We start from the raw sequence: 27,852 nt of genomic DNA on the forward strand, positions 1-27,852 counted from the left end.
ATGAATTGCTCATTAACAGGCCTCTGCAGAGCTGAATGACATGCGGATGAGGGAATTGATTTGATTCTGGTGTGTTGGAGAAAACACACATTTAAAAGTTGAAGGATATTAGATCTCAAAGATTAGACTTAAGCACCTCTGATTTAAATAAAATTATACTGTCCATATCGAAGTGTTTTGACACAACTACCAAACCAAGCGCACCCAAAGTCAGTTAAGAACACCACGTATATACAGCCCACACACCTGAATCATTACATTATATGTTCAGGCACATTAAATTGTCCCTAGAGTATAACGGCCCCATTTAATGAAGTCAGTTGAAACGAGATGTTTACAACACAGACTCTCTTCTTCATTTCACTTACTTCAGTATGTACAGTAGTAGTGTGTGGGAGTTTGGCTTGGCAAGCCAGTCCAGTCTCTCAGGATACCAGCAAAGTCTCCTGTGGACTGAGGAGCCAGCTCAGCTCAAAATAAATATGTGCCCCTTTTCAACCAAGGAATTATGAGGACCCCTTGAACTCCTGGCCGGTATCTGCAAGAACACTTCATATAAACCCACTGGCAAAAGTTTATCGCCAGCCAAGGTCATGATCTAGTTAGTTTTATTTGGGTCTTTTGCAAACCCCCCAGAGGCTGCTGTGGCCAGAATTTGCAATGATCAATCAGCTGCTTTGATCGTCTGGACAACAAAATTCTCTGGCAATATTTAGAGTTCAAAGAAAAGCCCAGAACATTCCTACACTACTTGGTTGAAACTGGGTGAAAGTCATAAGTTAACTTTTGGTTGTCTGTAAAACTCATCTTCTAATCATTGCTGACAAAGTTCAGACAGACTTGAGTGTTTCATCAAAGACAGTTTTTGTGTTGTGGCTTCCATCCACAACAGTGTCTTCACGCCATTAAAGGAGAAAAAAGTAAAGGATTGGAACAAGATCAGATATTAAATATTCAAAGCAATTTAAAAAAATCCATTTCTGACCTATCACCACACTTTACAAGGTTGGATTGGTTTTTATACCTGAAAAATACCTGCAGTGAACACCCTGAATTTCAAAAACTTGAGTCTATTCAGAAATAAGGAATGTGCAGTTCTGTTTACTGGTGACATTTGTGGTTAAATGAGCATGATCCAGTTCACCGTTCCAGCTTCATAAAAGTATAGTTTTACAAGCTTTGTGATGAGTTTGCCATCTCACAGTTGTGCTGTCTACTGTTTAGCCTGCAGGGAATATTACCAGCATGGGGCAGAGCTTTGCCATAGGAAGTTTGTGTTTACAACTTTTTAAGATCAACTTTTTCTTTGATGTTATTTTGATCCTGGAGCCGATATTGTGCTGGTTGTTGTTACAGTTGCATGCCTTTATAATATAACAGGTAACTTCCAAATAAAAACTTTAAACACGTGTTTGTTTGTAAAACTGGTGGAAACCTATTAGAGGCAGTGCGGCCATCCTTGTCAATGCTGACTTTTGTTTCTTATTGTTATGGGGAATGTGGTCAAAGTCAACAGTTACATTGAAGAAACATTGTGTTGCATTTGTATTGTTGCAGTCAGTGGGAGCTGCTGAATTACTTAAGTGCTCCACCACCGATTCAGAGGTGAAGGTAATATTAAAAAAAAAACAAAAAAAAAAACAGGCTGAACACAGGTAGTTTGTTCATTTGTTAACACCTATTTCAGGATTAGTTTACATTCAGTTGGTTTGTGGACATGATGGTGATTGTAGTCCCATGTAGGGGTACAAAATGTTGTTATAGTACAAATATGCCAAAAAATATTCTCAGTTATATACCTCAGCTTTAAGTCACGTTAAACATTCTTTTTCTTTTTTTTTTTTTTTTTTTTACAAAATTAAATTGCTTTTCCAATTCTATTGGTTGCAGGTAGATTGTTGAGCTTCTTTTAACTTGGTAACATTTCTTTTTTTTTTAAAAATCTTTTTCTACTTTTTTTCTTTACCAGCATTTAGTAACTCCTGACTACATGTGATGAGAAAATTAACATGTAATACTGAAGGTACACACAGTATTTTACCCGCGCTTTAATTGTGAATAAAACTTTTAGAATCTTCCAAAGCTTCACATGGTTAGAGCTGCAATCTGAAACAAAATGTTCATCATCTGAATTTGTGGATTCTTCTAGTTTATAACCAGTCTCGCTTTATTATTCAGTTACTAATTCACTGCTCGTTTATTCTGACTGCATCATTTGCAGCTGGACTCGTTTCCAGCTAAAACACACTCCAGAAACAAGCTGTATACTTTCTAGTCAACAACTTGCAAAACGACATAAACAGAAAAAAGCTAATAAACATAGTAACACATCTAGAGGCTAAAGAAACAGCTGCTTCACTCAGAGATGAAAAAAGGAGACATCAGAATTAATTCATCATTTACATGAGTCATTGAAACTGACTGTCACGCTTTAACGACAAAGCAACTGTTTGATCCCAGTTTTGGCCCTGAAATGATTCTTGGCCTTTGTTGTGATATGTTCCACATCTACCAGTGACAAGAGTTTAAGTGTATGGAGGTAATGTGTGTTTATGCAGTTCAGTCTTCTCAGTGGGCTGATGACAAACAGATGAGCCAGAGTTGCAGGAGTACTTGTGCATGAAACATAAACTAGACATGTTTGAAATGTTAAAAAGAGGCTTAGAATGAGCAAAGGAAATAACAGTGTCAGACACTGCAAAGCACAAATGACAGTGGAAGAGAAAACATTTTAAGGAGACAGACCAACACAGCTCTTTTTTTACTGTATGTGACTCAGCGTTTCCATCTGCTGGCTGTTCGTAGGTCTGCCATGACATCATTTTAATGCCACAAAGAATTGACAAATCTTTGCTGTAAAAACATTAATTTAAAGAAAAATTTTAAAAAATTAAAATCATTACCATTGATTCAAGTACATCGTAAAAGATTTTATTCAAAAACATCCCAATCCTTTAGCATATCTAACAAACAAACCGTTTATACTAAAAAAAAAAAAAAGACGAAACGAATGACAAGTTTACAGAAACTAACAAGAAAACCCCCATTTTCATTTCTTCAGGAAACAAACATAAAAAGAAACTTAATTGGCAAACAAGACAAATTTCACAATTGTCAAAGCCCTCAAACATAATTATAGAGCTGTATTCTCAAAAAGCAACACAAATCAAAATATGGCCATATGTGAGGATCTCACTGTGCTCTTCATAGTTCAAATGAAAAATTAAATGACAGGTCAATGCTATAGGATGAGGACTGAGACTACACTGTAATTGGTCTCAAACTTTAAGACTCCTGTTGGCATTAAGAGCTAATGGCTCCATTAATTCACTTTAAAAACAAAAACAATGTTACTTTTTCTTCACCTTTTGACAGGTTGAAGAATTTAAACATATTCATTTGAAAGTTATATAATGCAAAGAGTAGTGCACTTCTTTAAGCTACTGAATTGAATCTGAAACTTCTGTTTAATATAAGTCTTCCCCTATACATAAACTAGTGTAATACTTACAGTTCAGTCAGTTGCACAGAAAAACAAACAAAAGTCAAACTTATATATAATAAGGATTACAATGGATGCATTTTCACATTCATGGAAAATATGTTTGCACATTTACGGCCAAACAAATCACCAATTCTGTGCATCTGAACAACATCTTAACATTCAGCTTGTTCTCCACAAGTTCCACATTGGGTACTTACAAGTTTGGGAAAAAAAGGGAAGTTTTGGTGTACTTGACTCTGAGATTTACCATTCATTCAATAAAGCAGCAGCTAAAGTAGAAGAAAAACAGAAGGAAAAAAGCCCATATTTATCACAAATATATTTAGAGACTTTGCCTTGAACAACTGCTTTCATAAACTTAATACAAACCTTTTATTAAAACTTTTTTCTCTGTGTTGTTACCCAAACAGGGACAACACACCACAATGAGGTTCATTTTGATTTCAAACTGGGAGTCCATGTGGGGAACAAAAACAAGTCCAGATGCAGAATAACAGCTCTGAACTCTGGACCTTGGAAACGTTGCTTAACTGACATGGAGTCAAACAATACTGTTTTAAATACCTTAGTCTGGTACAACTAGCAACTCACAGGACCTCAGTAATCTGGCTTTAAACATGGCTGGTGTTGGTTAAGAAAAAAAGGAAAAACAAAAAAAAACTAAACAAAATAAATAAATTTAACAGTCATGTTTCTGTTAAAACAGCATTAATCAAGTAAGCACAAATCTATGTCATAAAGCATTAATAAACAAACGGGGTGTTACACTGCACCAAATTTAGGGAAGACCAATCGACTGGTAAGGCTGGCGTAATCATTTTTATACATTCACGGAAACAAGACTGTGACCATGTCACGGCACGAGGTTGCACCGCAGCAGAGACACACAGGACATGTAGTACTTGGACTGCTTTACAATCAAGCTAAGAAAGGCACTGGATTCATATTATACACATTTCATTTGTATGCTCTCAGTTATCCATCTTGAAAAAGATAAAAATCTAAAAATCTTTTGTTGGACATCATTTGCTTTTAAAAAATAAAGTAGCTTGACATATTTAGAAAAAATAATTTTTTGCACCTTTGAATCAGTTTAGCAAGGACAGTTTACAAAAGGAAGTCGCTTCGCTATAAAACAAAAAGGAAAAAAAAAAATACTTCTGGTGTTTTGGTTCTGAAATAAGCATGTGATTGACCCTAACTACACTAAAAATCAAAGGAAATGACAACATTATGCTTTTGTGCCGAGATTCTGACAAAAACTTGTCAGTTTCTTGAAATGCTTCAAACCTCTTTTACTAAAATAGAAATGTATGTAACCTAAGAGAAGCAAACAAAAGGAAATAAATAGTGCTCTGTGTTGATAAATACTACCAGAAGAGAAAATGGACTAAAAAAAAAAATAAAATAAAATACATGGGTCACAGTGCTACCCATTTGGACATTTGTCTGTAAGTAGAGATTAAAGGACAGCGCTACATAGAACAGTGCCATCTTGGATGAATAAAAACAGCACTTATTTAAGTCACAGTCCTCGCCTGCTTTCATTTAACAGGAGTCATTGTATATCCAGTCTGCTGTACTTCACGCCGCGGCTCCACGGTAACGCTCGCCATGAAAATGGCAGCTGATAGTTTCGAGGGACCATGCCGTTTACGTTCTCTTCAAAGAACTGGAACAGTCTATACCACCACACCCGTGAAAATGGGTTGCTATGTGACATTTCCTTCAGAGTCTGAAACAAAACAACACAGACAAACTGTTTATCGTAACACTAAAAGATCTAAACCATCGCTTGACATGTGGTTGACAAATCTACTGTCATCTCACATTGTTTTAGTTGGACTCTCTCACACAATATCTATAATAATTATTAGCAGGTTGAAATAAAAAATTTAAAAAAAAAAAAAAAAGCCAAAAACAAATGCTGGGTACAACTATAAATTAAACATTTTGGTTGTGAAACAACTTTAAAGTAAACATTAGAACTTGGATAATCTAGTACACCTAATACTTACCATTTAATACCAATAAGTATGCAAAGTTGCAGCAGCTAATTAACACAGAGTTTTTGGTTTAATCTCTCTGAAATGTTCACAAAGAATTACATTGTGGCTCTGCAACTGTTTCTGCAAACAAAAACAACATGTGCACTCACCTGCTGGTTGGCCATTGTGTGGTACCACCAGAAGAGACGTGTAGTTATAAAATATGCCACAACCACATCCACAGTGTAGTGGTCATGAGCCAGAAGGATGCAGAAAATCCCAACAGCGCTCAAGCTCCAGCAAATCCAGTGATACCACCAGAATCGCTTGGGAGAATCTGACACAAAGATTAAAGATACACATATTAAACCAAATGCATTATAGCCACAGAATATAAATTCTTATTCAGACTTCTATTAAAACTGAAATCATATTGAATTTTGTGCTGAACTCTAAGCTACATGAGCCAACTGGGCCTTCAACTGACTTCAGCAGTTATTGTTGTTGAAAGCAACCCTGTTTTACCACTAGATGTCAGGTCTGTACCAATCTGGATGGCCAAGTGATAAACTGTAGAAGAAAGGGCTTCTTCCTCCAAAAAAATGATTAAAAACTGATAATCTACCAACTCTGACAAAGCAACCTCAACTGGTGTAAAAGCTCACCCATAATCTAACTTAGTGTGAAGTAGATGAGCAACCACAGCTGCTAAGGAACAGAAAGTGTAGTTTGCAACTCCATTTTTTTTAGATAGTGAAACCACAATGATGAGATAGATCTAACCTCTTCCTCATCTCTGGGACTGGGCATTTCCTGGTAACCAGCTGTGTTGCTAAAGTACACTCGCACGAAAAATACTGAGATGCAGGCATGAAAACCACACACATCAGTTACACTGAGTAAACAGCAATCCTCATGGTTAACCAAATGTATTATAATTGTTACATAAGGACTACATAAATCACATTCATACTATCCATTGGTTGGTGATACATAGTGTCGTATTTAAATAAAGCACACATTAGTTACTATAAAACTAATGACTCATTCGTAGGTCAGACACTGAGGCTCTAATGAGCAGAAAAGTTTTAACTTCCTGTACATGCTCATAGTCCAACTTACACTCCTTGATGAAGAGGTACGTGAGCGTTAACATAACGGTGTGACCACTATACAGATAATCTCCACACATCGTGTGCGACCCTGTGATAGATAAGCCTCCACCAGCAATCATTTTCATTATTCTTCTCATCTGCGCTTCCCAATTCCCAAGAAGCTGGGAAAAAAAAAAAAAAAAAGTCACACATTATATCTCCTTTAAACTCTAATTAAAACAGAAAATATCAGTGGTAACATCAGTAAAAACCAAAAAACCCTGATTTTGCTACCATGTTACTGTATCCTACAATTTATTGAATTATGTTAGAATTTGTACAATAAAGTTACATTTTCACTCTGTAATACATGAAACAAACAAAGCTAATACTAATAATGTGTATTAACGGTTGAATTTTCCAAAGTGAAAATGTGATTGCCCAAATTTTGAAACACTTAGCACTAAAATGAGCTATGAAGCTGTTGCTGTACACAACAAAAAATGGTATTACAAGTTTGAGAAGTCAGTCTATCAAATAATGAAACAATCTTTTTTTCCTTCGACTTCATTTTCACACTTTCAGATATTATGCTGTTTATTTAACCGTTAGTGAAAAGGAAGTGTTGCAACATCCTGATAGAACAGAAAAGATATAAAGTGCAGGGTCTGTCGTGTGGTGGATGACTTTGACTTCTGATTAATATCGTGTTCGTTATTAAGCTTATTTTCTCCACCAATGTGGTTATGTTTTTGCGCATGTTTATCTGGTAGTTTTTTGGCAATGAGCAAAAAAACTACTAGGGAGATTTTTTTTTTTTTTTAAGAATAAGTCTTAGCTACAGAGTAGAACCCCTTTATGAGGTTTTGTAATCATAAAAATACTTTTAATCTAAAAATTTTCTTTGCGCAGAGGTCTCAACTACAAGGAATTAAAACAATTTTTTGCACCATAAAGCCAAAAAAAAAAAAAAAAAAAAAAAAAAAAAACCATAAGCTGTTAGTGGAAATTACTCAAAAACTCTTTTTCTCTCTCGCTTTATCTCTCTCTCTTTGTGTGAGTGTGTGTAAGTGTGTGAGCTATGGCCATTCAGTCAATTATTTCCCAAGGACAGACATATAAAAATGGATGTAATATACCTTTGGAGAGCATTTAAAGTGCATCCCAGGAACGGGAAGAGTAGTGATGTACATTGTAATGCACCGGTACAGATAGAGCGTTCCCACAATGAAAAAGAATCTCCTGCCTATAATTGACCTGAAAAAGAAAAAAATATATATAATTGAAACAAACGTTTATATTTTGACCCAAAATAGTTCAGTTGAGAGAAGATCCACATCTAAAAGCTACACAATGACTGTACCTGTGCTTCAGCAGAATCCACTGCAACAACCAGAGTCCCACTAGCAGCATGCCATTAATCTCACAGATGGAGAAAGCCCACTCCACCCTGTCAAAGAAGTCAAAGAACTTGTCGGGTAATGGTGGTGTGTGTTCCTTTGGTGGAACTCTTTCATGTACCACTGAAATGACTACAGTTGTGGTGACAAAGCAAACTACTGCGTAGATGAATGCTATGCCTGTCTTCCCCCACTCTGTGGGAAACGGGGACTGTGTAGCTTCTATTGTAGGCATAGGGATGTGGACCATCTCCATCTCAAAGTCTTTCCTCCCCAAAGCACCATTCCTCTGGGGCTTACTAAGTCCATTAGGAAGCCCACCAACATGCCCATTTACATGACCATTTTTGTGAGCCTCAATATGGCTCTCAATTCGAAGTGTCTCAAGACGCTCTAAGAGCTGCTGTCCACCATCAGATGATATCAGCGAGAGGGGAGGTCTTTGGAAATCTGCCTTGGTGAGCCCGAGAAGGCCAGGCCCATCTGTCTGGAGGAGGGCATCTATGTACTCTGGCATTCCCTCTTTGCTCAGCCAATTAGAAACATCTTCAGCTGACCAAACCACCACCTTCTTCATCTTGGACGGTGAGCAATGTGAAGTTAGATGGTTTAAAAGAAGACTGACTGTCTATGGGGCACCAGTATGATGTCTCCAGTTTTGGCACATGATGTGTCTTGCCTCCAGAGAAAATCCAGATTCCTCTTTAGGTGATGAGGAGGGGGGCAGCAGGGCTCAGAGGGTTAAGGCCAACAGATAACTGGGGAACCAGAGACTCCTCCTTCACCTCATCAGCTGTTTCGGGACCCTGTTATAGGAAAGACAAGATGCAGTTTTAGAATCCAGTGTCAACAATCATATGCTTCCAAATACTCTTCACCTCTTAATAACCTGAATATCTCAAATGTTTTCTGTTCTTTTTCGTTGTTGTTTTTTTGGTTTGTATTTCTTTTCCAAAGAAGGTCAAATCATCTGATGGTGAAGTGAAGAGATGGAACAAGGAGAATAAAAAAGAAAATGCATCTGTTTAATGACTCACTACTTCTATAAAGATGTGACATTCTAGAAAATAATTTTAATTTTTTTTATCTTTCCATTAATTTACACAGTTGTATTTTTCATTCAGTTATGAAGAGTATATCCTAAACTAAGTTAAGCAATAAAAATTTAAAGTTACATCAAAATTAAATTTGAATCAATCTTAGTATGACGCATTTTCAGTCAATATGTTGATAGAGAAAATGACCTGTCCCTTGGCATAAACAAATTTCTCCAATGTGTCTAACCGTCCCATAAAATACATGCTCATGGTTTTAACAGCCACAATCCAGCACGGTTCCAATGTCTCCCTGCTTCAACACACCTGAATCAAAGTAAATAGACCTAATAGCTAATTTGGTTCTGCACAATGACTCAGTAAGTTAATTCAGGGAATTTGGAGCCAGAATACAAGGAAAGCCCCTGGATTGCAGCTCTAGTAGGACTGGAATGAGTAACCCTGTCCGAAATTGTTGTGTCAGTGATTTTACTATTAAAAATAGAACATAATCTTTTACTGTAGAACTGTACATCCTAACTTTCTGCTGCAGAAGTGAGTTAGTGACAAGATTTGCACAACAAGCAACACTTAAAATGTAATGAAATTGAAGAGATTAGCATAATTTAAGATGGCAAAATCTTCTGGGTTCAAAACCACATTACAGAATAGCTCATACAGCTCTCATTCGATTGCCAAGGAAGAGTATGTCATGCAAAGGAGGACAATATAAAATATCTACAGAGAGAAAATGCCTGTTACACAAAAAAGACATGACCAAACTAAATGCAACTAATGTACTTTGACAGATTACTTTACCAAGTTGTCAAACCAAAAAAGTTGGGTAAATTACCAAATTTATACAAGATTAAGCTCAAATATGTAAAAGGGGTTTCTTCTTAGCCTCCTACAGACTGGGCTTTAACTTCTTTTTTTTGGGGTTTTTTTTTTTTTTTTTTAAGTATATACTCTCGTCCAAACTTAATAAAAACAGCCAAGAACAAGGAGATGACCTCACATGTGTTGCACACAATTTGTTTATTTTCAGTGCAATGTCAGTGGTGAACCCAGAGTAGCCTGACTTAGGTTCTTTGGTCTGGGGGAGGGATGATGTACAGCTGGAGAAAGGCTCTGATCTACACAAACAGGAGGATACTGGGTAGATAGAAGGGAAACAGACTACAAGGAGGAACTCATAAATCACAAGTGAAGGTCAGAGCTGAGCACTGAATCAGCCCCACCCCTGTCAAGAGGGCATTCAGCCAGAAGTCATGTCCCAGTACAGCCAGCTCAGCTCAAGCCAACAGCAGCTAAATACACTGGCAGACTGGTGCATTGGCAGGACAACAAACTGCACATCAGTATCTCATCTCACCTCATCTCCACTCAGAGGCCTGCTCATTCAGGCCAACTAAACAGGGCCATATAAATAGGCCGTCAGCTGGGTCATCTACAACTAACAACATTATTTTAATAATCCTCTGATCTAAAGTAATACAGAAAGATTAAAGAAAAAAAAATACAAAAAGGAACATCTTGAATATCATACAAACAGCTCTTTAAGGAACTTCATGCATCATCAACATGACATAAGCACTGTGTCCCTGAACATGGTGTGAAGAGACCAAAGGCAAACAGTCTTCAGAGGAGGAAAAAAAAGAACACAGTGGCAAAAAGCCCCAACATAGCACTAAACGTTCACATCTGAGACAAATCAGAGATTAGCAGTCACTGAGTCAGCTGTATGCCAACGACCTTTGGTCGGTGAGCTCAGTTTAAAGATTGCTGCTTACAAATTATCTAATTGCCTGGAACAAGCACAAGAGGGGAAAAAATAATATAATGTGTAACATATTTACAGTTGCGTAAATAAGGCGGAGAATGTTAAATATTTCACCATTAACTATGACTTGTCTTTTTTTTTTTCCATTTTCATAATATCCATATCTGTGGTAATGATGACCTGATAGAAAGAACAGTTGTGGTACATTACTACAGTTTCCTTCTTCAAGCTGAGACCTCAACTTAACCAAACAAGAAATTTGTTGAACTGAATAACATACACAAGCACTCTTCATTAAGTACAACTTGGTCCTGCAAGTTGAGCAAAATGCAGCTTGAAGAATATCAAGGTCTGGTCTTTATGTTCCAAGTTTACCTTACACCCGATGTTGAAGAAGCTGCATTTGAGTTAGCATTTTTCTGGTAACATCAAAACAGAGATTTGATTCAGTGGAGCCTAAGGACAATACTATTTTAGCATGTAAGTACAACAGAAAAAAAAGTGGTGGTGGTGGGGGGAGGGGATGGTGGTATAAACACCGAGTTCCATTGTGTTTTGTGAGTATTAACCTCTCCTGACATTAATAACATCTTTCATTTGGGTGCGGATGTTTACAGTGGTAAAAGGAAGTTACAATTTTGCCCCACTTACATTTCTACAAAAATGTAGAAGACACAAAACATTGCAAGCACAATATATAAATGGTGGATCCTAGAAAGTTTAAGGGCCTATTTAGGACAGTATTCAAAACAGGACAGTCCAAAGGACTAAGTTCGAATGGGTCAGAAAATCAGTACATTTTGGCTCCTTTTGTCGGTTTTTGACACTGCTGTGATGATGTGCTTTTGTCCTGATTCGCTTCGGATTTTTTGGGTGCCGATTCGATTTAAATTGTGATTCTCACGATTCTTTGATATTGCTGATTTTTGGAGACTAAAAACAAACAAAAAAAAAAATGTACAAAACTTTTTTTGACAGTCATTTTACTTAATTTAAATAAGGAAAAACCAACACAGTAGCTAGACCATCACTCTGCTGCGATAACGCCCAAGAAGACAAGTAAAAAGATCAATAAAAAGAAATAAAATGAGAAAATAATTTTAATAGATTATTTGTATTTATTTGAAAATCATAATTGATTTTTTTAACAGAAAAAAATCTTTTTTAAAATTGTGAAGAGAAAACTTCCGATATTATATGTTTTCCATTCAATCTCCCACCCCTACTGCGTTTTACTTGAGCGCACCAAGCCACCTCAACCACGTCGCACAGTTAAAACAACTGCTTGGATTCCCTGAAACGACTGGTGCCAAGCAAATAAGAAAAAAATCTAGCTAACTGACTGAAAAGGACTGAAAACGGCCTATTCATCACAAGTAAACAATTTAGCAACACCAAGTTTATATGGTCACAGGGTTTCTGTTTTTGCTCTGGTGTGTAAACGTAAGATGGCTTTCACCTGAATCTGTCCAAACAGGAACAGAGGCAGTAAGACGTTTACCTTGTTGCATTAGGATGTCTCCCGTCACTTTCTCTCTTTGGATGGTCTGTTCGTTTTTACAATGCAAAGGAAATGCACCATAAGTCCTACACACAAAGCAAGAGTTGCATGTGTCGTAACATTGTTTTAATGTAATGCAATGAGAGGAACATATCTGTTAAAGTATTAGAAAACTTCCAAAGCATCTTAAGAGTAAAGTAATAGAGATGAAAAATAAGCAGTAAATATTTACATTCATTAATTTGGCCCATGGTTTAATGTCACGTCCTCCTATTACTATATTTGCATATGTTTCTGCCGCTAAAAAGGGAATGCAGAATAAGGAGGGAGGTAACTGAATCAACTGAGCTCTCTGGAAAGAAGGATGAAGTAGGATTACATGTTTGTAAGAATAAAACAACACCATAATTGCACTTCTACTTCCCAAGTAAATCTTTCCCCTCTCAATGTTTGGTGGGACTGAGGAGTATGGAAGGATGCTGGTTGATTTGGCAAAAGACTGAACATGTGACATCACCACCAAAAGATCCCACTTAGGAACAACAATATATCAAGGTGACAGGAACAGAAACGTCCCATGCCCAACCCATGTTTAGACATCAATGAGTAAAACCCAAAGACTATTTTACATTTGCTTTGAACAGTCTTATCAAGAAATTGCAAATCATTTTAGTAATCAGAAAATACCTGAAGCCAAAGTTGCTCTGCTAGGAGCACAATTTAGATTTTTGGGGGGTTCAAATACCTGACTTGCATTTGAGATGGCAAAGTTTACCAAGTTACTATTATATGTTCCTCAATTCTCTTTCTTCTTTTCATTGGGACACTGTTTCTCTGACCCACTGCCACCTTTAGAAGTCCGCAAGAACAAAATGACATCATTTTCTTCTCGGGTCCTCGACAAGAAAAAAGTTCTCGCTTCTCATGAAGTATGTAACAAGCTTTATACAATGTGTTGCAGTGTGGTGTGGTGGATGGCACCACATCCTTGCAGCAAAAAGATTGCTGGTTAAAGCCTCCGCTGGGAAGGGGTTTTAACCAAAGCCTTTCTGTGTTGAATTTTTCCAAGTTCTCCCCAGTTATACATCGGTTCTCTCTCAATAATCGGGCTTCCTCCAACCGTCCAAAAACATAAATGCTAGGTTAAGTGGTGACCATATTCTCTGTAGGAGTCAGGGTGAGTGGTTGCTTTTTTAGTGTTGACCCTGCAATAGACTGGCATCCAGTTCAGCGCGTACCCTACATCTCGCATGCTTACTGCTGGGATAGCTTCCAACTTCCCTGTAACCCTGAATTTAAATAAGTCATTTAAAAAAACTGAGTAAATGACGACAATTCCCACATTATGATAAAACAAGTTATTACTTGATAGAACTGGGTTCCAAAAAATATTAATAAAACTTAAATTAATCTTGCATTAATTTGTGAAACGCTGAGGTAAATCTTTTTAATATGTTTTTATTTCTATTGACAACAGTGATCCAACTCTTGCAACCTAATAATGCTTGTGATATCTTAACATAGAAATGCAAATGAAAGGGTGCCTGTATCACTTCTGTCCACAATTAGCTTCACTTGTTGGGATGATGTTTTTTCTTTAAACTTTGGATTACATTCACCTGTTAACTATTTAGCAACTAAATACTTCTCACATTAGCAGATAAAAGCTCTCTAATACTACATGACTGTCACTTACTGACACTTGCACTACCCTCAACCTGCAACAGACCACAGAGGGAAGAACAGAAAAAAAACAATAGCCTGCTGTTACAGGTAGCTGCCAAATGATTTTTAACAAACATGGCTGCCTATTCTAATTTTTTAAAACTACATCTCAACTCTCTATCACATGCCTTAACAAGAGTCCAATACTTGCACTTCCATGCTACAGATATGCTGCAGCATGGAAGTTGTTTCATTATGGAAAGTTAGTTTTATCTTACAGTGAATGCAGTCTTTTCTGTTGGTTTAATAGTCATCCCAAACTGGGTACTTTGATACTTTCTCTGGCAGTCTTCCTATTTTTCTTTCTTCTGTCACTTTCTCCTTGCCCTGTTGTTTCTATTACTTCTTGTTGCCATCAAATAAACAAGCACCCTTCTCATTTACCAGCCAGTAATACTGGAAATACGTTACAGAGACTGGAAGTGATGCTTTAAACAAAAAGGGCTTGTTTTAGAAAGTGTTTATTACTAGAATTTTAATCAACCATTTTTGTAAATGATTAAGCCAAATAAATTGATTATAAGTTTCAGGCCTAGTTAATTGAGATCTTAATTTTAAGATCATTTTCAGCAACTCCACGGAATGAAAGAGTATTCATTAGAACATCAGGACAGGTAAATGTAAACAACAATCTTTAAAATATATTTTAGAAGTGCATTTAGTTTAATCTGATCAGACCGTTTCAGTCATCTGAGAAGTTCTTAAATATTCATGGAAAATTTATGTTACATAAATATTTGTAAATGCATTGATACTGAATCCAATGTAACGTAAATCAAATTCAATCAGGCTGCTCTGAATCTAACTGAATGGGGAAATTAGAGGCAATGCCTAGCCCTATAATTTGCTAGAGATGTAGGCCAGTTAGCAAAGTCTTTTGTTGAAGTTTTAGTCTCAAATGAGCATTTAAACAAAACCACTTCACGGGCACTTGCTCATGTTTCTTTTAACCTGGATATCTGTGTCTGATACATTTATTTACTGGCCGTGGTGTTACACAGCAAGCAGTCAATTTTTTGTTGACTATGAACAAAAATATGATACAATATATCACACAAACTATTCTAACAAGGAATATTCTGCTTGTCCTTTTTCTACGTTATGCTCTAAACTGTGCTTTTCATTACAGTTTTAAAAGAGAAGTATCTCTTTACAGGTTTTAATAATCCTCTGAAACAACAACAATGGGTGAAGAATACGCTCTCACCTGTATCCCTTTACAAGTGTCATACAAACACCACATAGATGGACAATGTGCAGTCAATATTTACATAACAGGGCCAATCAAATTGAGGTGAAAGATAAACTGGTTAAAAATTGACTCTGTATGTTCCCGAAAAGTATGCACTAACTCAGTTTTGCATTTGGAATGAGGAAATACGTTACCCTAAGCCTTATGAGTTATGGTGCTCACCCAGCAAATTCCCAAGAATTTTTAGGTCAATGAGCAAATAACTTTGAAAGAGAAGTCATGAAGAAAATCACTCTCATATTTTGAGCAACTATAGAAGCAAACTGTAAACGTCAATGCTCCGCCTACTAGCAGGACATGGTTTGTTTAGTGACTAACACTTGTGGAATGTGCAGCCTTTTTGAGACTGAGGGACTGACTCATCTAAAACAACAACATATAATAAAATAATTGCTTTGTGGTAATATTCCTACATCAACCAGCTAAAGTTGCATTCTAAATATGTTTCCAATTTGCTTCTTTACTAGAATTTTAATCTTGACTGCATAAAGAGGTGAAGAAGGAAGGGAGTGCATAGCACAAATTGTGAAGCCAAACAGAACTTGACATGCTGGAGTTGATGAATAACAGAGTCTTTAATAATTTACCCCCCCAACCCCGTCCAAACACTTTAACAGCTGTGTTTTGAAGCTATGCCTCATCATAGCAAGAAAGCCATTTTGTGAGGTCATTGTGACATGGATCTTTGCCAACCAATTTTCAAACCATGATTTAAATGTTTCTTGTTCTTTTTTTATTTTTTTATTTTATTTTTTTTTTGTAAATGTGATCTTCCTTATCTACCAAGGAATGGAAAAAAAAAAAACACAGACATGGAAAAGTCAAAAACCAAAATCCTGAAATCCCTCTCTCATGAAACTAGTGACATAATGCCAGTTGCAGCTGTAGCAGACTGTAGAAATCAATGCACTATTACAGTGTTTTACCAAACTATATTGTAAAGTGTATTATATACAAGCATTATAAAATGTAATAATTCTACTTAAAACATTTAACAATTTCAAGCCACCATTATTTCATATTATACTTAACTAGTATTACTTGTTTAATGATAAATACTGTCTTTGTTGTGTTTTTTTCTGCAGTTTCTTTTTAAAGAGAAATCATCTGTTCCTGTAGCAAACAGGGTTTCTTTTGTAATGATTTGATTATATCTGGAATTTCCTAAAAAATCATTCCATTTACAAATAAATGATAGACGCATCTGCCAAATTACTCAAGGAAAGAAAGGTGTACAAACCTGAGTAATATAGGCAAGGCAAGGCAAGGCTAATTTATTTCTATAGAGCATTTTATGTACAAGACAATTTGAAGTGCTTTACATAGAACATTAAAAGTATTACAGATGGTACAAGCAAAGCATTACAAAGTAATAAAAAAACAGCAACAAATAAACATTGTTCCTCTATAACTATATATAACTAACCATAATTAAATTAAAAAAACTATTGATTGAAATGTAATACCTGCATAATCCAATGGTCATCCATTCATAAAAAGAAAAAAAAAAAAAGAAGACATGGAGGCAGGAAAGAAGGCTAGCCACATGGATTTGAAATTATTTTTTCTCCCCTGACAAGCCAGGATTTAGGTCAGTTAACACTAAATAGTATGAATCCATCTCTAAATCCTTGATCTATTTTATAACCAAGAATATAATGTTTTTAAGAATTGTAGAGATTTAAGGGCTGGTTGCCATGTCTTAACAGACTGATATCTGCATGGTTACTTTTCATCTTGCCATTAATCTTTTCATTAAATGTATGATTTTATTGTGATTTTTACAGTTTCTCGTTACCTTTTACTACGCTTCAATGCTGTCTTTGCACCACCTGTAGTGCTTTTAATCTGTTATGCACTTTGAATTGTGTTTAACATGAAAGGTGCTATACAAATAAACTTACCTTGCCTGACAAACCCCTTTTTGTAAGTACTCCTTTATAAAAAATAAGATCCTAGCTGCCCTGTTGTCACACAGCTACACGATATTTAATTAGTCAATTATGCAAAGTGCTTAACCCAGAGTATATTTGAGACAGTACGAGTTTCTGTTGTTTATGCTGTTTTGTACAGAATACATAAACCCCTGCTGATGCCATTAAAACATCCCAACAATGTAAATAAACAGAGTTCAAGAAACATTTTAAAAGATTCAGCTGCAAACAGTGATTGTGAATCCAGCTCGATACCTTGCACTGAGCAGCTTTTCCAGAAGCGGCTAGCAGGAAATTTGGACGATCACTGAGCTTTTGTTTTTCTTCTGCTGCTACTATTTCACAATGCTGCAACTTCACTTTTTCATTTCTGTTTTTGCTGTTGAGCACTTTACAAGTAAACAGACTCAATACTACACAGACTGGGTTTTTAAACATAGTGGTTTGAAGGTTTTGTTGGTCTGACATATCAGTTACTTTTCCACAGCTCTGGACCCAAGCAGTTCTTCCTCTGGCCTAGTTGGTAGCATAGCAACAGTTTTGTTTTTTGTTGCTGTTTTTATGCTAAAGACAGAGCTTTGACAGTCTATATAGACTAAATAGAGTTAGATCTTGGTTCTGACCCAGCAGAGTCACCAGCTTGGTGGAAAACAAAAATCTCCTGCAATGGTAAAGTGCTACTTGCTAATGAGAAAATCACCATCTGAGGGTTCGAAACCACTGTCAGACTCAGTTTTATTGGGCCATCGTCTCCATCATCATCACCAAGCGTCTTTGTTCAACTGCACATCATGGAAACACATTAGAAAATGCAATTAGGTTTGCACACTGGACACTTGTCAGCAGAATGTAATTTGTGCACTGTACAGAATTGTACCCATCACCACTTATATTAACAATCTTAACAACAAAATTCTGTGGAGACCAGCATCAAAAAGACTGACAAGCTACCAATAATGTTCCATGATTAGGAGGAAGTGCATTTTCCTCAAAAAGAAACGGTTGGGTGTTTGTGCAGAAATATATTTTCTATGTGAGATGGAGGATTATCACATGGTAGCAAAATATGAACTGGGTGTCGGTGAATGTGTGCGTGCGTGCGTGCGTGCGTGCGTGCGCGTGTGTATATATGAGTGCATCTGAAAGAGAACAATATCATCAGCTATGTGTTTTATGAAAAATGTCATGTTTTATACTTGGATCTGTAAAGACTTACTTTGCCAAAATTGTGTGCTTTGTAAATATATGATTTGATTATCCAAGTACATTATGCAGTCTGTGGCCAAAACACTGAAGTTTCCTCTACCAACAGGTTTCTAATTTGTCCTTGTAGTAAAAATGAAATAGTTTGATTTTTTTTCTATTATTATCATTATTTATAATTTCATTTTCGGAAGATTAAGAAAATGCCTCCTTTTCTTCATAAAATTGATACGAGTACCAACAAAAACGTGTTTAAAAAAACCAATGTAAAAGATAAAGAACTAACAAACTTCAATGTAGAATGTATTTTTTTGTAGAGAAGACATACAGTATAAAATCACTGCTTTATAATGAGATGTAACTGTCAAACTAAACCTTACAACCTTAAAATATTCCACCAAACCAAGTTTGCTGATCCACTCTTTTACTGACTTTGTCCTAGGCCAAAGTACACTTCCTTCAATATAACGTCATGTAGAAGTTGCCAAACAGGCAAAAATCAGCAGCTCACATGTAGAACAGATATAGACCAATTAAAGCTTCAAGAATATTTGGTTCACATATGAAACATTATATTACTTGTAGCTTTATTGCATGCACTGAATTTACTATAGCAGAAAGTAAATGTAGAAAAACAAGTTATCAGCTACAGTTACTTGACACAAGCCAGAACAAGAAAATATCCAGCTCAGCATTAAGCAAGTTGGACAAGAGGTTTAAGCAGACGATTTACATTTAATAGGGACAACTTCTACTACCTTTTTTAATTTCTTTACAATACTTTTAATCAGAAAGCAAGTTGATTTGTCAAGCATTTTCAGCATAAAATGCAATCTTTGCACTTATATTAATTGTACTGAGTCTATTAACAGTCTTAAGTTCATCATTTATTCAGTTGCAGACATCTATATGTAGAAAGGTGAAACTCAACTACTTGTAAATGACCTTCTTTACTGGTGCTGTTAAAATTTCATCCCACATTTTGACACAATTTGTTTCCAGAAATAAAAAAAAATTAAGCTATTTTGAAGCACTATTTGCCTAGATCTCTAAAAGCTGTTGCAGGCCAATGAGAAACTGGGACATCATGTGAGAAGCACTAAAACTACATGCGTTTCTAATTATGGCAGAAACAGCACTGAAGCCAAAGTTCAGCTATTTTCTAATAAAAAACTAATTAAATTATCACTGGGTTGTAATCAATGATTAAAAAAAAAATAAGTGACAACAAACAAGCAAAAGCATTTGCACTGAGGCACTCAAACATGCTCGAGAAATACATTTAAAAACGTTTGTTTTTGGTTTTTTTAGCAAAACATCAATTTTCAATTTATATATAAACATCACACAGATTAATTTTAGAATTTTGAGTTTCTATTCAATAGTAACTTGATATAAAAAAAAAAAAAAAAAAAAAAAAAAAAAAAAAAAGGCAAATGGGGTAATGGCTAGGTATAAGTAGAGAGCATATGCAGCACTCAACACATTTAATGGAGCATCACAGAGATCCAAATGAGATCTTGTTAAACTACATTTGTATGTTATGCAAACTCTACATCAGTATTTCTTTTGGATCAACTATGAACTTAACCAAAACATATAAAGAAGGGATACAGTTGCATGATATAAACATAGAGGTATTTAAAAGGATGCAACAGGAGCAACTAACAAACATATTGGCCCAAATGTTGGAAACAAGTGCTCTGATTTTCTTTCTACAATCTAAGGCAGCCCATTAGGTTTGCAAGTCCTTATTAATTATTAAATGTGAAAGTGTTTTGCTCATGTGGACACTTTTCAGATGGTAAAGGGGGGACTTAACTGGGTGTTCCTAATATTCAAACATGCACTGCTCACACCCATTGTTTGCTTTTCATGTAAAATATGTCTTCTACCAACTCCAGCTCTCATACTTTACCTCAGGGTTGCTCTATAATCCTGGCTTCCCCACCAAAAGTGTATGTTTTTGTACATTTCATGTTGCCTAAAACTTCTGGCCACAAAAAAGAGCTTTACAGTACAAGACACACGCATGTTTTTGTTATCAATCCTATCCTCTACCCTAAATGTTGACTTTTAAGATACTTCAACAAACCTGATTCAGGTAAAACATATCAGCTTAACATTTCTTCTTACAACTATCAAAAAGTCTAAAAATAACTAATTTGTTTTAATTACAGGTGTCGGAGCAAGGAAACATGCAAAATATTCAGAGCAGGGACAGAGGGCATGAACTGAGCAATGCTCATTTAACTCCTAAAACATTACATTTCCAAATTTTTGTCAAGGTATTAGTAAGGATTTGTCATGCATTTAATTTTAATAAGTAATTTACATCCTATTAAAAAAAAACAGACAGCTTTGTTAGAGAAGCAGAAGTATTTGTGAAGATCGGTGACAAAAATTCATCAATTCACTAAAGACAAAAAATACATGATAAAACTTTTTCCAGGTCCAAAAGGAAGTTGATATAACTCTGGTGAAGCTTGGTCAATAATGTCGTAGTCAACAGCAACAGTTCAAAAAGCTGAATCATAGCTCAAAGTCATGCACAAAGACAGCTCATTGTTTCCACCAAAAGATCAAAATAAGAGCTGGGCCTTGCTTGTCAATTGTATCCCATTGCTGGCTTGCTTACTAAGAGTCTGACAGAATTTGCCATGGCAAAGGCTGGATACAGTAACAACAATAAAACCCATTTAACATTTTGCCCTCTTGACACTGACCGCAGTCACACACTGTGCCTGTGAAGAGCAGCTTTCTCACTAGTTCCCCTGACACAAACACAACCCTGTTCATTTTGATCAACATCTGTTTTTGCTGATTTGTCTGACAATCTGCAAGCCTAAGTATGAGAAGGCACATAAACCACCACTAAACATGTTACACACATCCGTGCTGATGTTTGCCCTCCATCTTTTCAAAAGCGAAATGGGTTGGAAAACTCTGCCTTTTTAAAGCGTAAAAGAAGAATAAAAGCTAAGGCGAAAGTGACTGCGAGGAAAGATAAACATGTATGTTCCTTAACATTTTGGGCTGACAACAGAAAAGGGCAGAAAGATCATTTGAAAATACATATTCAGTCTAGCCTTTTTATGTTTGTGTTATGTGTTATGACTGTTTTGTGTCTGAAATCAAGCATGATTAGATTTATAATATTCAGCATCTTATGAAATTGATTGAAAATGAGTGGCATAAATCATGCCAAAGAAAATTATGAAAACAGACTACCAGAAAGCTGAAACGTAATACGATGTATGGCAAAGTTAAGAAATGAGTCAACAATGACGTGCCACTTATTTAAGAAAAAAGAATTAATTTAATTAAAAAAAAAAAAAAAAAAAAAAACTTAACCATATGATCATAGAAAACATGAGTAAAATGTAGTTACGCTTTCTTCACACATGAGTAATGTCTGTGACTAATTTTGTCAAGTTATTACGTAATCCCCACCAGAAGTAATACTGTATGTTAATATTAAGCAGACACACCTGTAAGATAGCGTTTCCCGAAAATCGCGGTTAAACGCAGGAATAAACGCTACTTTCATCCAGATTTTCGCTTCCTTAGACCCCATATTGTGTGGTTTGCAAGCTTACATTCAGACTACCTAAATATAGATAGCCAAGCTGGCGTCTTCGGGACTTTAGCTAGCTAGCCTGTTAGCAAAGGAGAGAGAGAGAGAGAGAGAGAGAGAGAGAGAGAGTAAACATAAATAAATAAAAAAACATAATTCAGGCTGGGCGTTGTAATTCACGGTACGTTTTGGAAGATCTGTTAGCGACTTAATAGTGGAATCATATCTCAAAAAATGTTTATTTGCATTTAAAAGTAACACACTCCTGTGCTCTGCAGTTTGCCTGGTTTAAACTCAGGTTGTAGTCTCTCTCTCTCTCGGGTCACGTTGGATCGGGATTACCGATAACGAGGGACGATTTGTCGACAGCTGATAAAATGTTCCAGCGCAGAGGCCAGTGAACAACATTAGCTAATGCTACGTTTGCTATTAAACGTGATGTTCAGGAGTGGTTACGGCGTTCACAGCTGCGGGTTAGTGTGTTAAAATACAACTGTGTTTGTCTCAAGAGTTTGTGCTTCACCGTAACACACCATAAGACATTAACAAACAGCTACCCTAGCACGGTCTGAGGCTTAACCCAGTCATCCTCACACAGGGCTGAGATGGTTCAGCCGATAATTAGGTGAGCTTCCCTCAAAATGGTAGTGAACGTAAGTGTATTGAAATTACCTTGTTGTCGAAATGATGACGGACTTCTTAAATTATTCTGGATCTCGCCGCAATGTGTGAAGACTCCCTCCACTGTGAGCCCTGTGTTTTCATGGGTAGGCGGATTATGACTGGAGAAGCAGGGAGTTCCTTCAAACCGTCACAGAGATGCTGCCTCCGCGTACCAGCAGAAATGTTAGGAAAATAGACCATAAGTCCGTTTTAGTACGACAACAAAGTATATTTTTGTTTTCTAGAAACTACACAATACCGCGTTTCAACGCACGAGCTGTTGCATAATTTTGTTTCTATTTTGTTTTTGAAGAAGGTTTACTTACATGGTCAACCTTTTAAAATGGCTAATACACGACAAGCATTGAACGCAGCAGCACGCTCATCTACGAAGAAAATGCAGTATTATATTTTACCCTAATTGTAAAAGTTGAAAATATCTTCAAATGTAAAGGCTCCACGTGGATTTGAAAAATTTGCCGACATTTTTAGGGGCTATAACCTTAAAACCAGTTAAACAGGGTCCTCTACTTACAATATTTGGTCTACAAGATAACATGAAACTGTAAATATTTTTTTCTTTTCTCGCAGCACAAAAAAAGAACTAGATCAATTGCAAACAAGAGCAAGGCATCATTCAATTGGACAACTGATTCTTATCTTATATGATCAAATAATTTTGAAATAATTTATTGGTAGTAAATGACAATTTTCAGGGCCATTACATTCTTCACTCCAGCTATTTGATATAGCTGGAATTAATAGGTGATGTAAGCAAGTTGCGAAATAATTCAGGATGTGATGTTTTTCAGATTACTCAGTAGAATACAAAATAGTGTGTTTACGAGCTTCATGGGGTAATGTGATGAACAACATAATACAGCCTAACTATGATACACTTAGACATGTAATTCTTTAAAATGTAGTGTTGTATTTTTAAATTGTGATATTTTAAGAATATGTTCATGCAAATTATCTTATATTTTTAAGTTAATAAATATTCTAATGGCTAACTCTTTAATTTCTTTAAAATAATTACGCTTACTTGAAATTAAGGATGTAATGAAGTTTCAACATCTTTGGTACCTTTACTAAATCCAAGATCTGAGTACTTCATGTCATAATATTTATATTTATAACAATTCCATTAAATTTAGTGTTGCCATTGGTTCAGCATTCAAGTTAGATAAAAGAAAAAAATATTTAAGATCACATGACTGCAACCAACTTCCTGTCCTTTCCTATCTGATTCACTCTTATTTACATAATATCTTTAAATCTTCATGGCTCCAGGAGAAAAAATGAATTTTCCCCAGTATTTACTTAGCTTCAAAACTGCAGTCTGATTTCCAAAGTCTCATTGAGTGAAAGTTAATTAGATAGTAACAACATTAATAGATGAGGGGGAAACTCAATAAAGCGTGTCCTCATTAGTGTTATCTCAAATTTGATAAGATTGACTATAAATGTACAATATGGAACTTCCGTTATATATTGATGGCAGTTAATGTAACATTATAGTGTATATTTTTATGCAGGAAGGAGAAATATTTCAGTTTTACATGTCAAAATCTCCAAACAAGATAATGTTGTTTTTTTAAATTCTAGGTCATCTTGACATTTAGGAGTATCTAACAGCCTAAGATATCCTATTGTATCAGGTCCAATTTAAAATACAATGAAATATCTCTTTTTAAGGAGGTTATGCCTTACTTCTAAAAGAAATTACCGCTATAAATAAAGGCCAGAGAAGCAACAGAAAGGAAGGAACTGTAGCTAGTGGGTGAGTAGGAAGGAAAATAATGATTAAACAGTGAGATGAATTGGGAAATAAATGACTAATGGAAAGTTCTCAGAATGATCACCATTCTGAGAAGGCGTTTGTTAATATAAACTTCATCCAATTCTGTGGAAAAATGTATTGTTGATGCTGTTTATACTGCTCAAGTAAGAAAATTGGGTCAATTGAACATTTCACTGTTGTCTCACACAAATTTGCTTCCAACTTTCAGTAAATGACTATACCACACAAGCACGTTTGCTTTATTTTTTAAAAGTGTTTAAAGTAAACAATCCCAACTGGACTCTGCCCAGTCCTCTCTTTGACCCCATCACACAGATGGTTTGGGTTTTTGAGAGCTGTATTCAAGTCTTTTCAGGGCTGCATCATGCAGACTTCTTCTTATGTCTTCATCATTTTTTGCTGCTTGCATATTCATGTGAAGCTTGAGGATGTTCTGGGTATACCAGCCATCACCAAGTATTTCAACACCAAAGGGAGGTATGAAGAAGTGAACCCATATCTCAGAAAGGATATACTTGCTGTCAACAGATCTATTTTACAGCCTCCATCTGTACAATGTCGCGAAATCTATATGACAGCTATAATAAGACACGGGACAAGATACCCCACAACTAAAAACATCAAGGCGATGCGAAAGCTGTACGACTTTGTTCTGCATAATGCGACAGGTGGACACAGCTGGCTGCGTGAGATCCAAACACAGTGGACAATGTGGTACACTGAGGACATGGATGGCCGACTCACCCAGAAAGGTGTGGACGACCTCAAACATCTTGCCATCAGGCTGTCAAAGATGTTCCCTTCAATTATCTCCGAGGAGAACCTTAGAGAGGGACTCATCAAGTTCATAACCAGCTCAAAGCACAGATGTGTAAACAGCACGCTATCCTTCAAGGCAGGACTGACAGAGCTCTGGGACATTAAAGGTATCACCATAGTGATGAGGCTGCAATGTGTAACTGTGGTGTAACACTAACAACACATATATATTACATTAAATATTTTTATTTTCCATGCAGATGTGGAGTTTGGTCACAAAGTAAATGATTCTACCATGAGGTTCTTTGACTACTGCACTAAATTTGTGCAGGAAGTTGATAATAACCCATCTGCTGTGACAGAGGTAGACAACTTCAAGCAGGGTCCAGAGATGAAGAGGGTCCAGCAGAAGATTGCAGATCATTTTGGAGTCCCACACAATCTCATCACAGAAGGTTATAGCAAACTTTTGAGTTTATTGCATGCGCTGGAATGTTTAGCCCCTAATGAGGTCTTGAAGATGCTCCCTTTACTTGTTTTCTATAACAACATGACACAATATTGTTCTTACACAAGCTAAATTATTCTGCTCATTTTTTAATTGTCACCCAATTCTTCTTTTATTATTATTATTATTATTATTATTATTATTATTATTATTATTGAGCTAATCATTAATTTAATAATTTAAACATATGAATTTTATAATTAGGGATGTTTTCTCACATGAAAGTAAAGTAAAATGTTATATTTATAGCCTTAAATACTGTAATTGGGTTTAAAATGCTGGAACTAATGAGCAACCTGGCTTCATGCCTCAGTTTTATTATGATCATCATTCTGAGAAGGCGTTGCATTGTTTGACAGTTAAATTATATTTCATGCATAAGAAAATGGCTCGAGTTCTTTCTTTAGTCTAATACCTTTGTGGATTCCCTCAGTTAAACATTTGCAGTTATGTGACTATACCGTGTTTGTCTTGCAGTTATGGCTGACTCAGCTTTTTACTTGTGCGCTTATGAGTTCGCAATCAAGGGAGTGAACGCACCCTGGTGTCAGCTCTTTGATGAAGACGATGCGAAGGTAGTAAGGTCACTGTTCGGTTATATTTACAATTACTTGCATCTAATGTAAAATGTGGAAGTTGTTTTTCCACATTTGTTTTTTGCAACTCTGGTGAAAGTTCACAGGTCAACTGCTCATCATACAATATAGCAAAACTACTTTAGCTCTGTCTGGTTCAAAGCTTATGGAGTTTGCAAGTGACCTACAGGAGTTTTGGAAAATATGTTATGGTTATGATAATACCAAAGACATGAGCTCTACCCTTTCTCATGACCTATTTAACCACCTGAACAAGGCAGCCAGCAGGAACGGTTCGGTGTCTTTGTAAGCAATGTGTGTGTTAGTGGTCTTTTTTTTAACTTTTCTTTGCAGGTGAGGAAAAGTGTGTCATGAAAGATTAATTTCCTTTAATTGCAACTGGTTTACTTTAATATTATTACCCCATGTGTGCTTTTCAAAATGTGACAAGTTTCACAATGTCTTTTTAAAAAAAAGAGAGCCTATAATGAAAAATGTCATAACACATTTACTAATGTATCCAGGGAATTGTTTTCAAATGTCAAATTACCCTGCAAATTTTATAGAGAATGTATTCAGTCAGTTCCCTGAGTATTAGCAAAATAATGGATGTAAGGAAGGAAAGTCTCCTCTGATCATAACATTGATTTCTGCTTTGCCACATATTCATTCACTGAGGAACATGTTAAGGAACATTTGCGCTCTAAGAGAGCGCTTTGTATTCTGTGGTATGCTATTAGTAAGCTGACCTGAAATCTCAGGTTGCTTGAACCTTTAAATAATGTCAAGAACTTCTTGCAAGTGCCTATCATACTGTAAAGCATGTCTACTTTAGTTCTGTCTGGTTCAACAGGTTATGGAGTTTGCAAGCGACCTAAGGGAGTTCTGGAAAAGAGGTTATGGTCACGATATTAACAAGAAGTCAAGCTGTATCCTCTTTCATGACCTATTTAACCGGCTGAACAAGGCTGCCAGCAGGACAAAGTAAGTGAAGTTACAATCACCTTCAGAGACTTATTGCATGTTAATTTGCAGACTCCTCTTCTTTATAGACACATGTTCACAGTAACACGTTTGATTTTGAACCCTCTTTGTGTATTTCAGGTCAGGCCAGCAGGTGACTGAAGCTGTGACAGTCCAAATTGGCCATGCTGATACCATCCTGCCGCTACTTACCCTTCTGGGCTTTTTCAAGGACAGTGAAGCCCTGACATCGACTAACTATGCCACTCAGAACCAGCGCTTATTCCGCACCACTAATATGTTACCATATGCTGCTAACTTTCTCCTGGTGCTGTATGACTGCGGAGGAGGTGACGTTAGACTCCAACCACTGCTTAATGAGAAGCCAGTGACCTTCCCCGGTTTAAATGACCAGCAGGCCTCCATGCCACTTTATGAAGATGTTAAAGAGCACTACAGGGATCTGCTGCATGGCTGTGACTTTGAGAATGAATGTAAACTGTTCAAGAATTCTGCTGAAATTTAGGCAGAAAAGCTGATGAGGCTTTTATTATATTTGGTAAATGGAAAAACTGGTTAAATCT

General features: G+C 36.2%; 2 protein-coding genes across 4 annotated transcripts; one reads left to right on the top strand and one right to left on the bottom strand.

The window, feature by feature from the left end:
• Nucleotides 1-2,915: 2,915 nt before the first annotated feature.
• sgms1a (sphingomyelin synthase 1a) lies at nt 2,916-22,765 on the bottom strand. Of its 3 annotated transcripts, XR_013771503.1 has the most exons (7): nt 22,669-22,765; nt 7,951-8,793; nt 7,727-7,844; nt 6,616-6,769; nt 5,664-5,830; nt 3,875-5,240; nt 3,750-3,774 (listed from the first exon to the last, which is right to left on the bottom strand). XR_013771503.1 is itself a non-coding variant. In XM_079249038.1 (6 exons), exons 2-6 carry the CDS (start codon nt 8,562-8,564, stop codon nt 5,064-5,066), a joined length of 1,230 nt encoding a protein of 409 aa, XP_079105164.1. In that variant the 5' UTR covers nt 8,565-8,793; nt 22,669-22,765; the 3' UTR covers nt 2,916-5,063. The 3 variants fall into 3 exon arrangements, 2 of the variants coding, with proteins under 2 accessions (XP_079105164.1, XP_079105165.1); XM_079249038.1 differs by having other exon boundaries at nt 2,916-5,240; XM_079249039.1 differs by lacking the exon at nt 22,669-22,765 and adding an exon at nt 21,911-21,978 and having other exon boundaries at nt 2,916-5,240.
• On the top strand, nt 22,638-27,794 carry LOC306762362 (multiple inositol polyphosphate phosphatase 1-like; the record flags this gene model as incomplete). Its single annotated transcript, XM_079248805.1, has 7 exons — nt 22,638-22,649; nt 22,768-22,842; nt 24,885-25,389; nt 25,483-25,677; nt 26,208-26,305; nt 27,159-27,289; nt 27,410-27,794. The coding sequence occupies 7 exons, from the start codon at nt 22,638-22,640 to the stop codon at nt 27,792-27,794; spliced, it is 1,401 nt and encodes a 466-aa protein (XP_079104931.1).
• Nucleotides 27,795-27,852: the final 58 nt, after the last annotated feature.

This window comes from Telmatherina bonti (assembly GCF_933228915.1).
Source record: "Telmatherina bonti genome assembly, chromosome: 11".
Lineage (NCBI taxonomy): Eukaryota > Metazoa > Chordata > Actinopteri > Atheriniformes > Telmatherinidae > Telmatherina > Telmatherina bonti.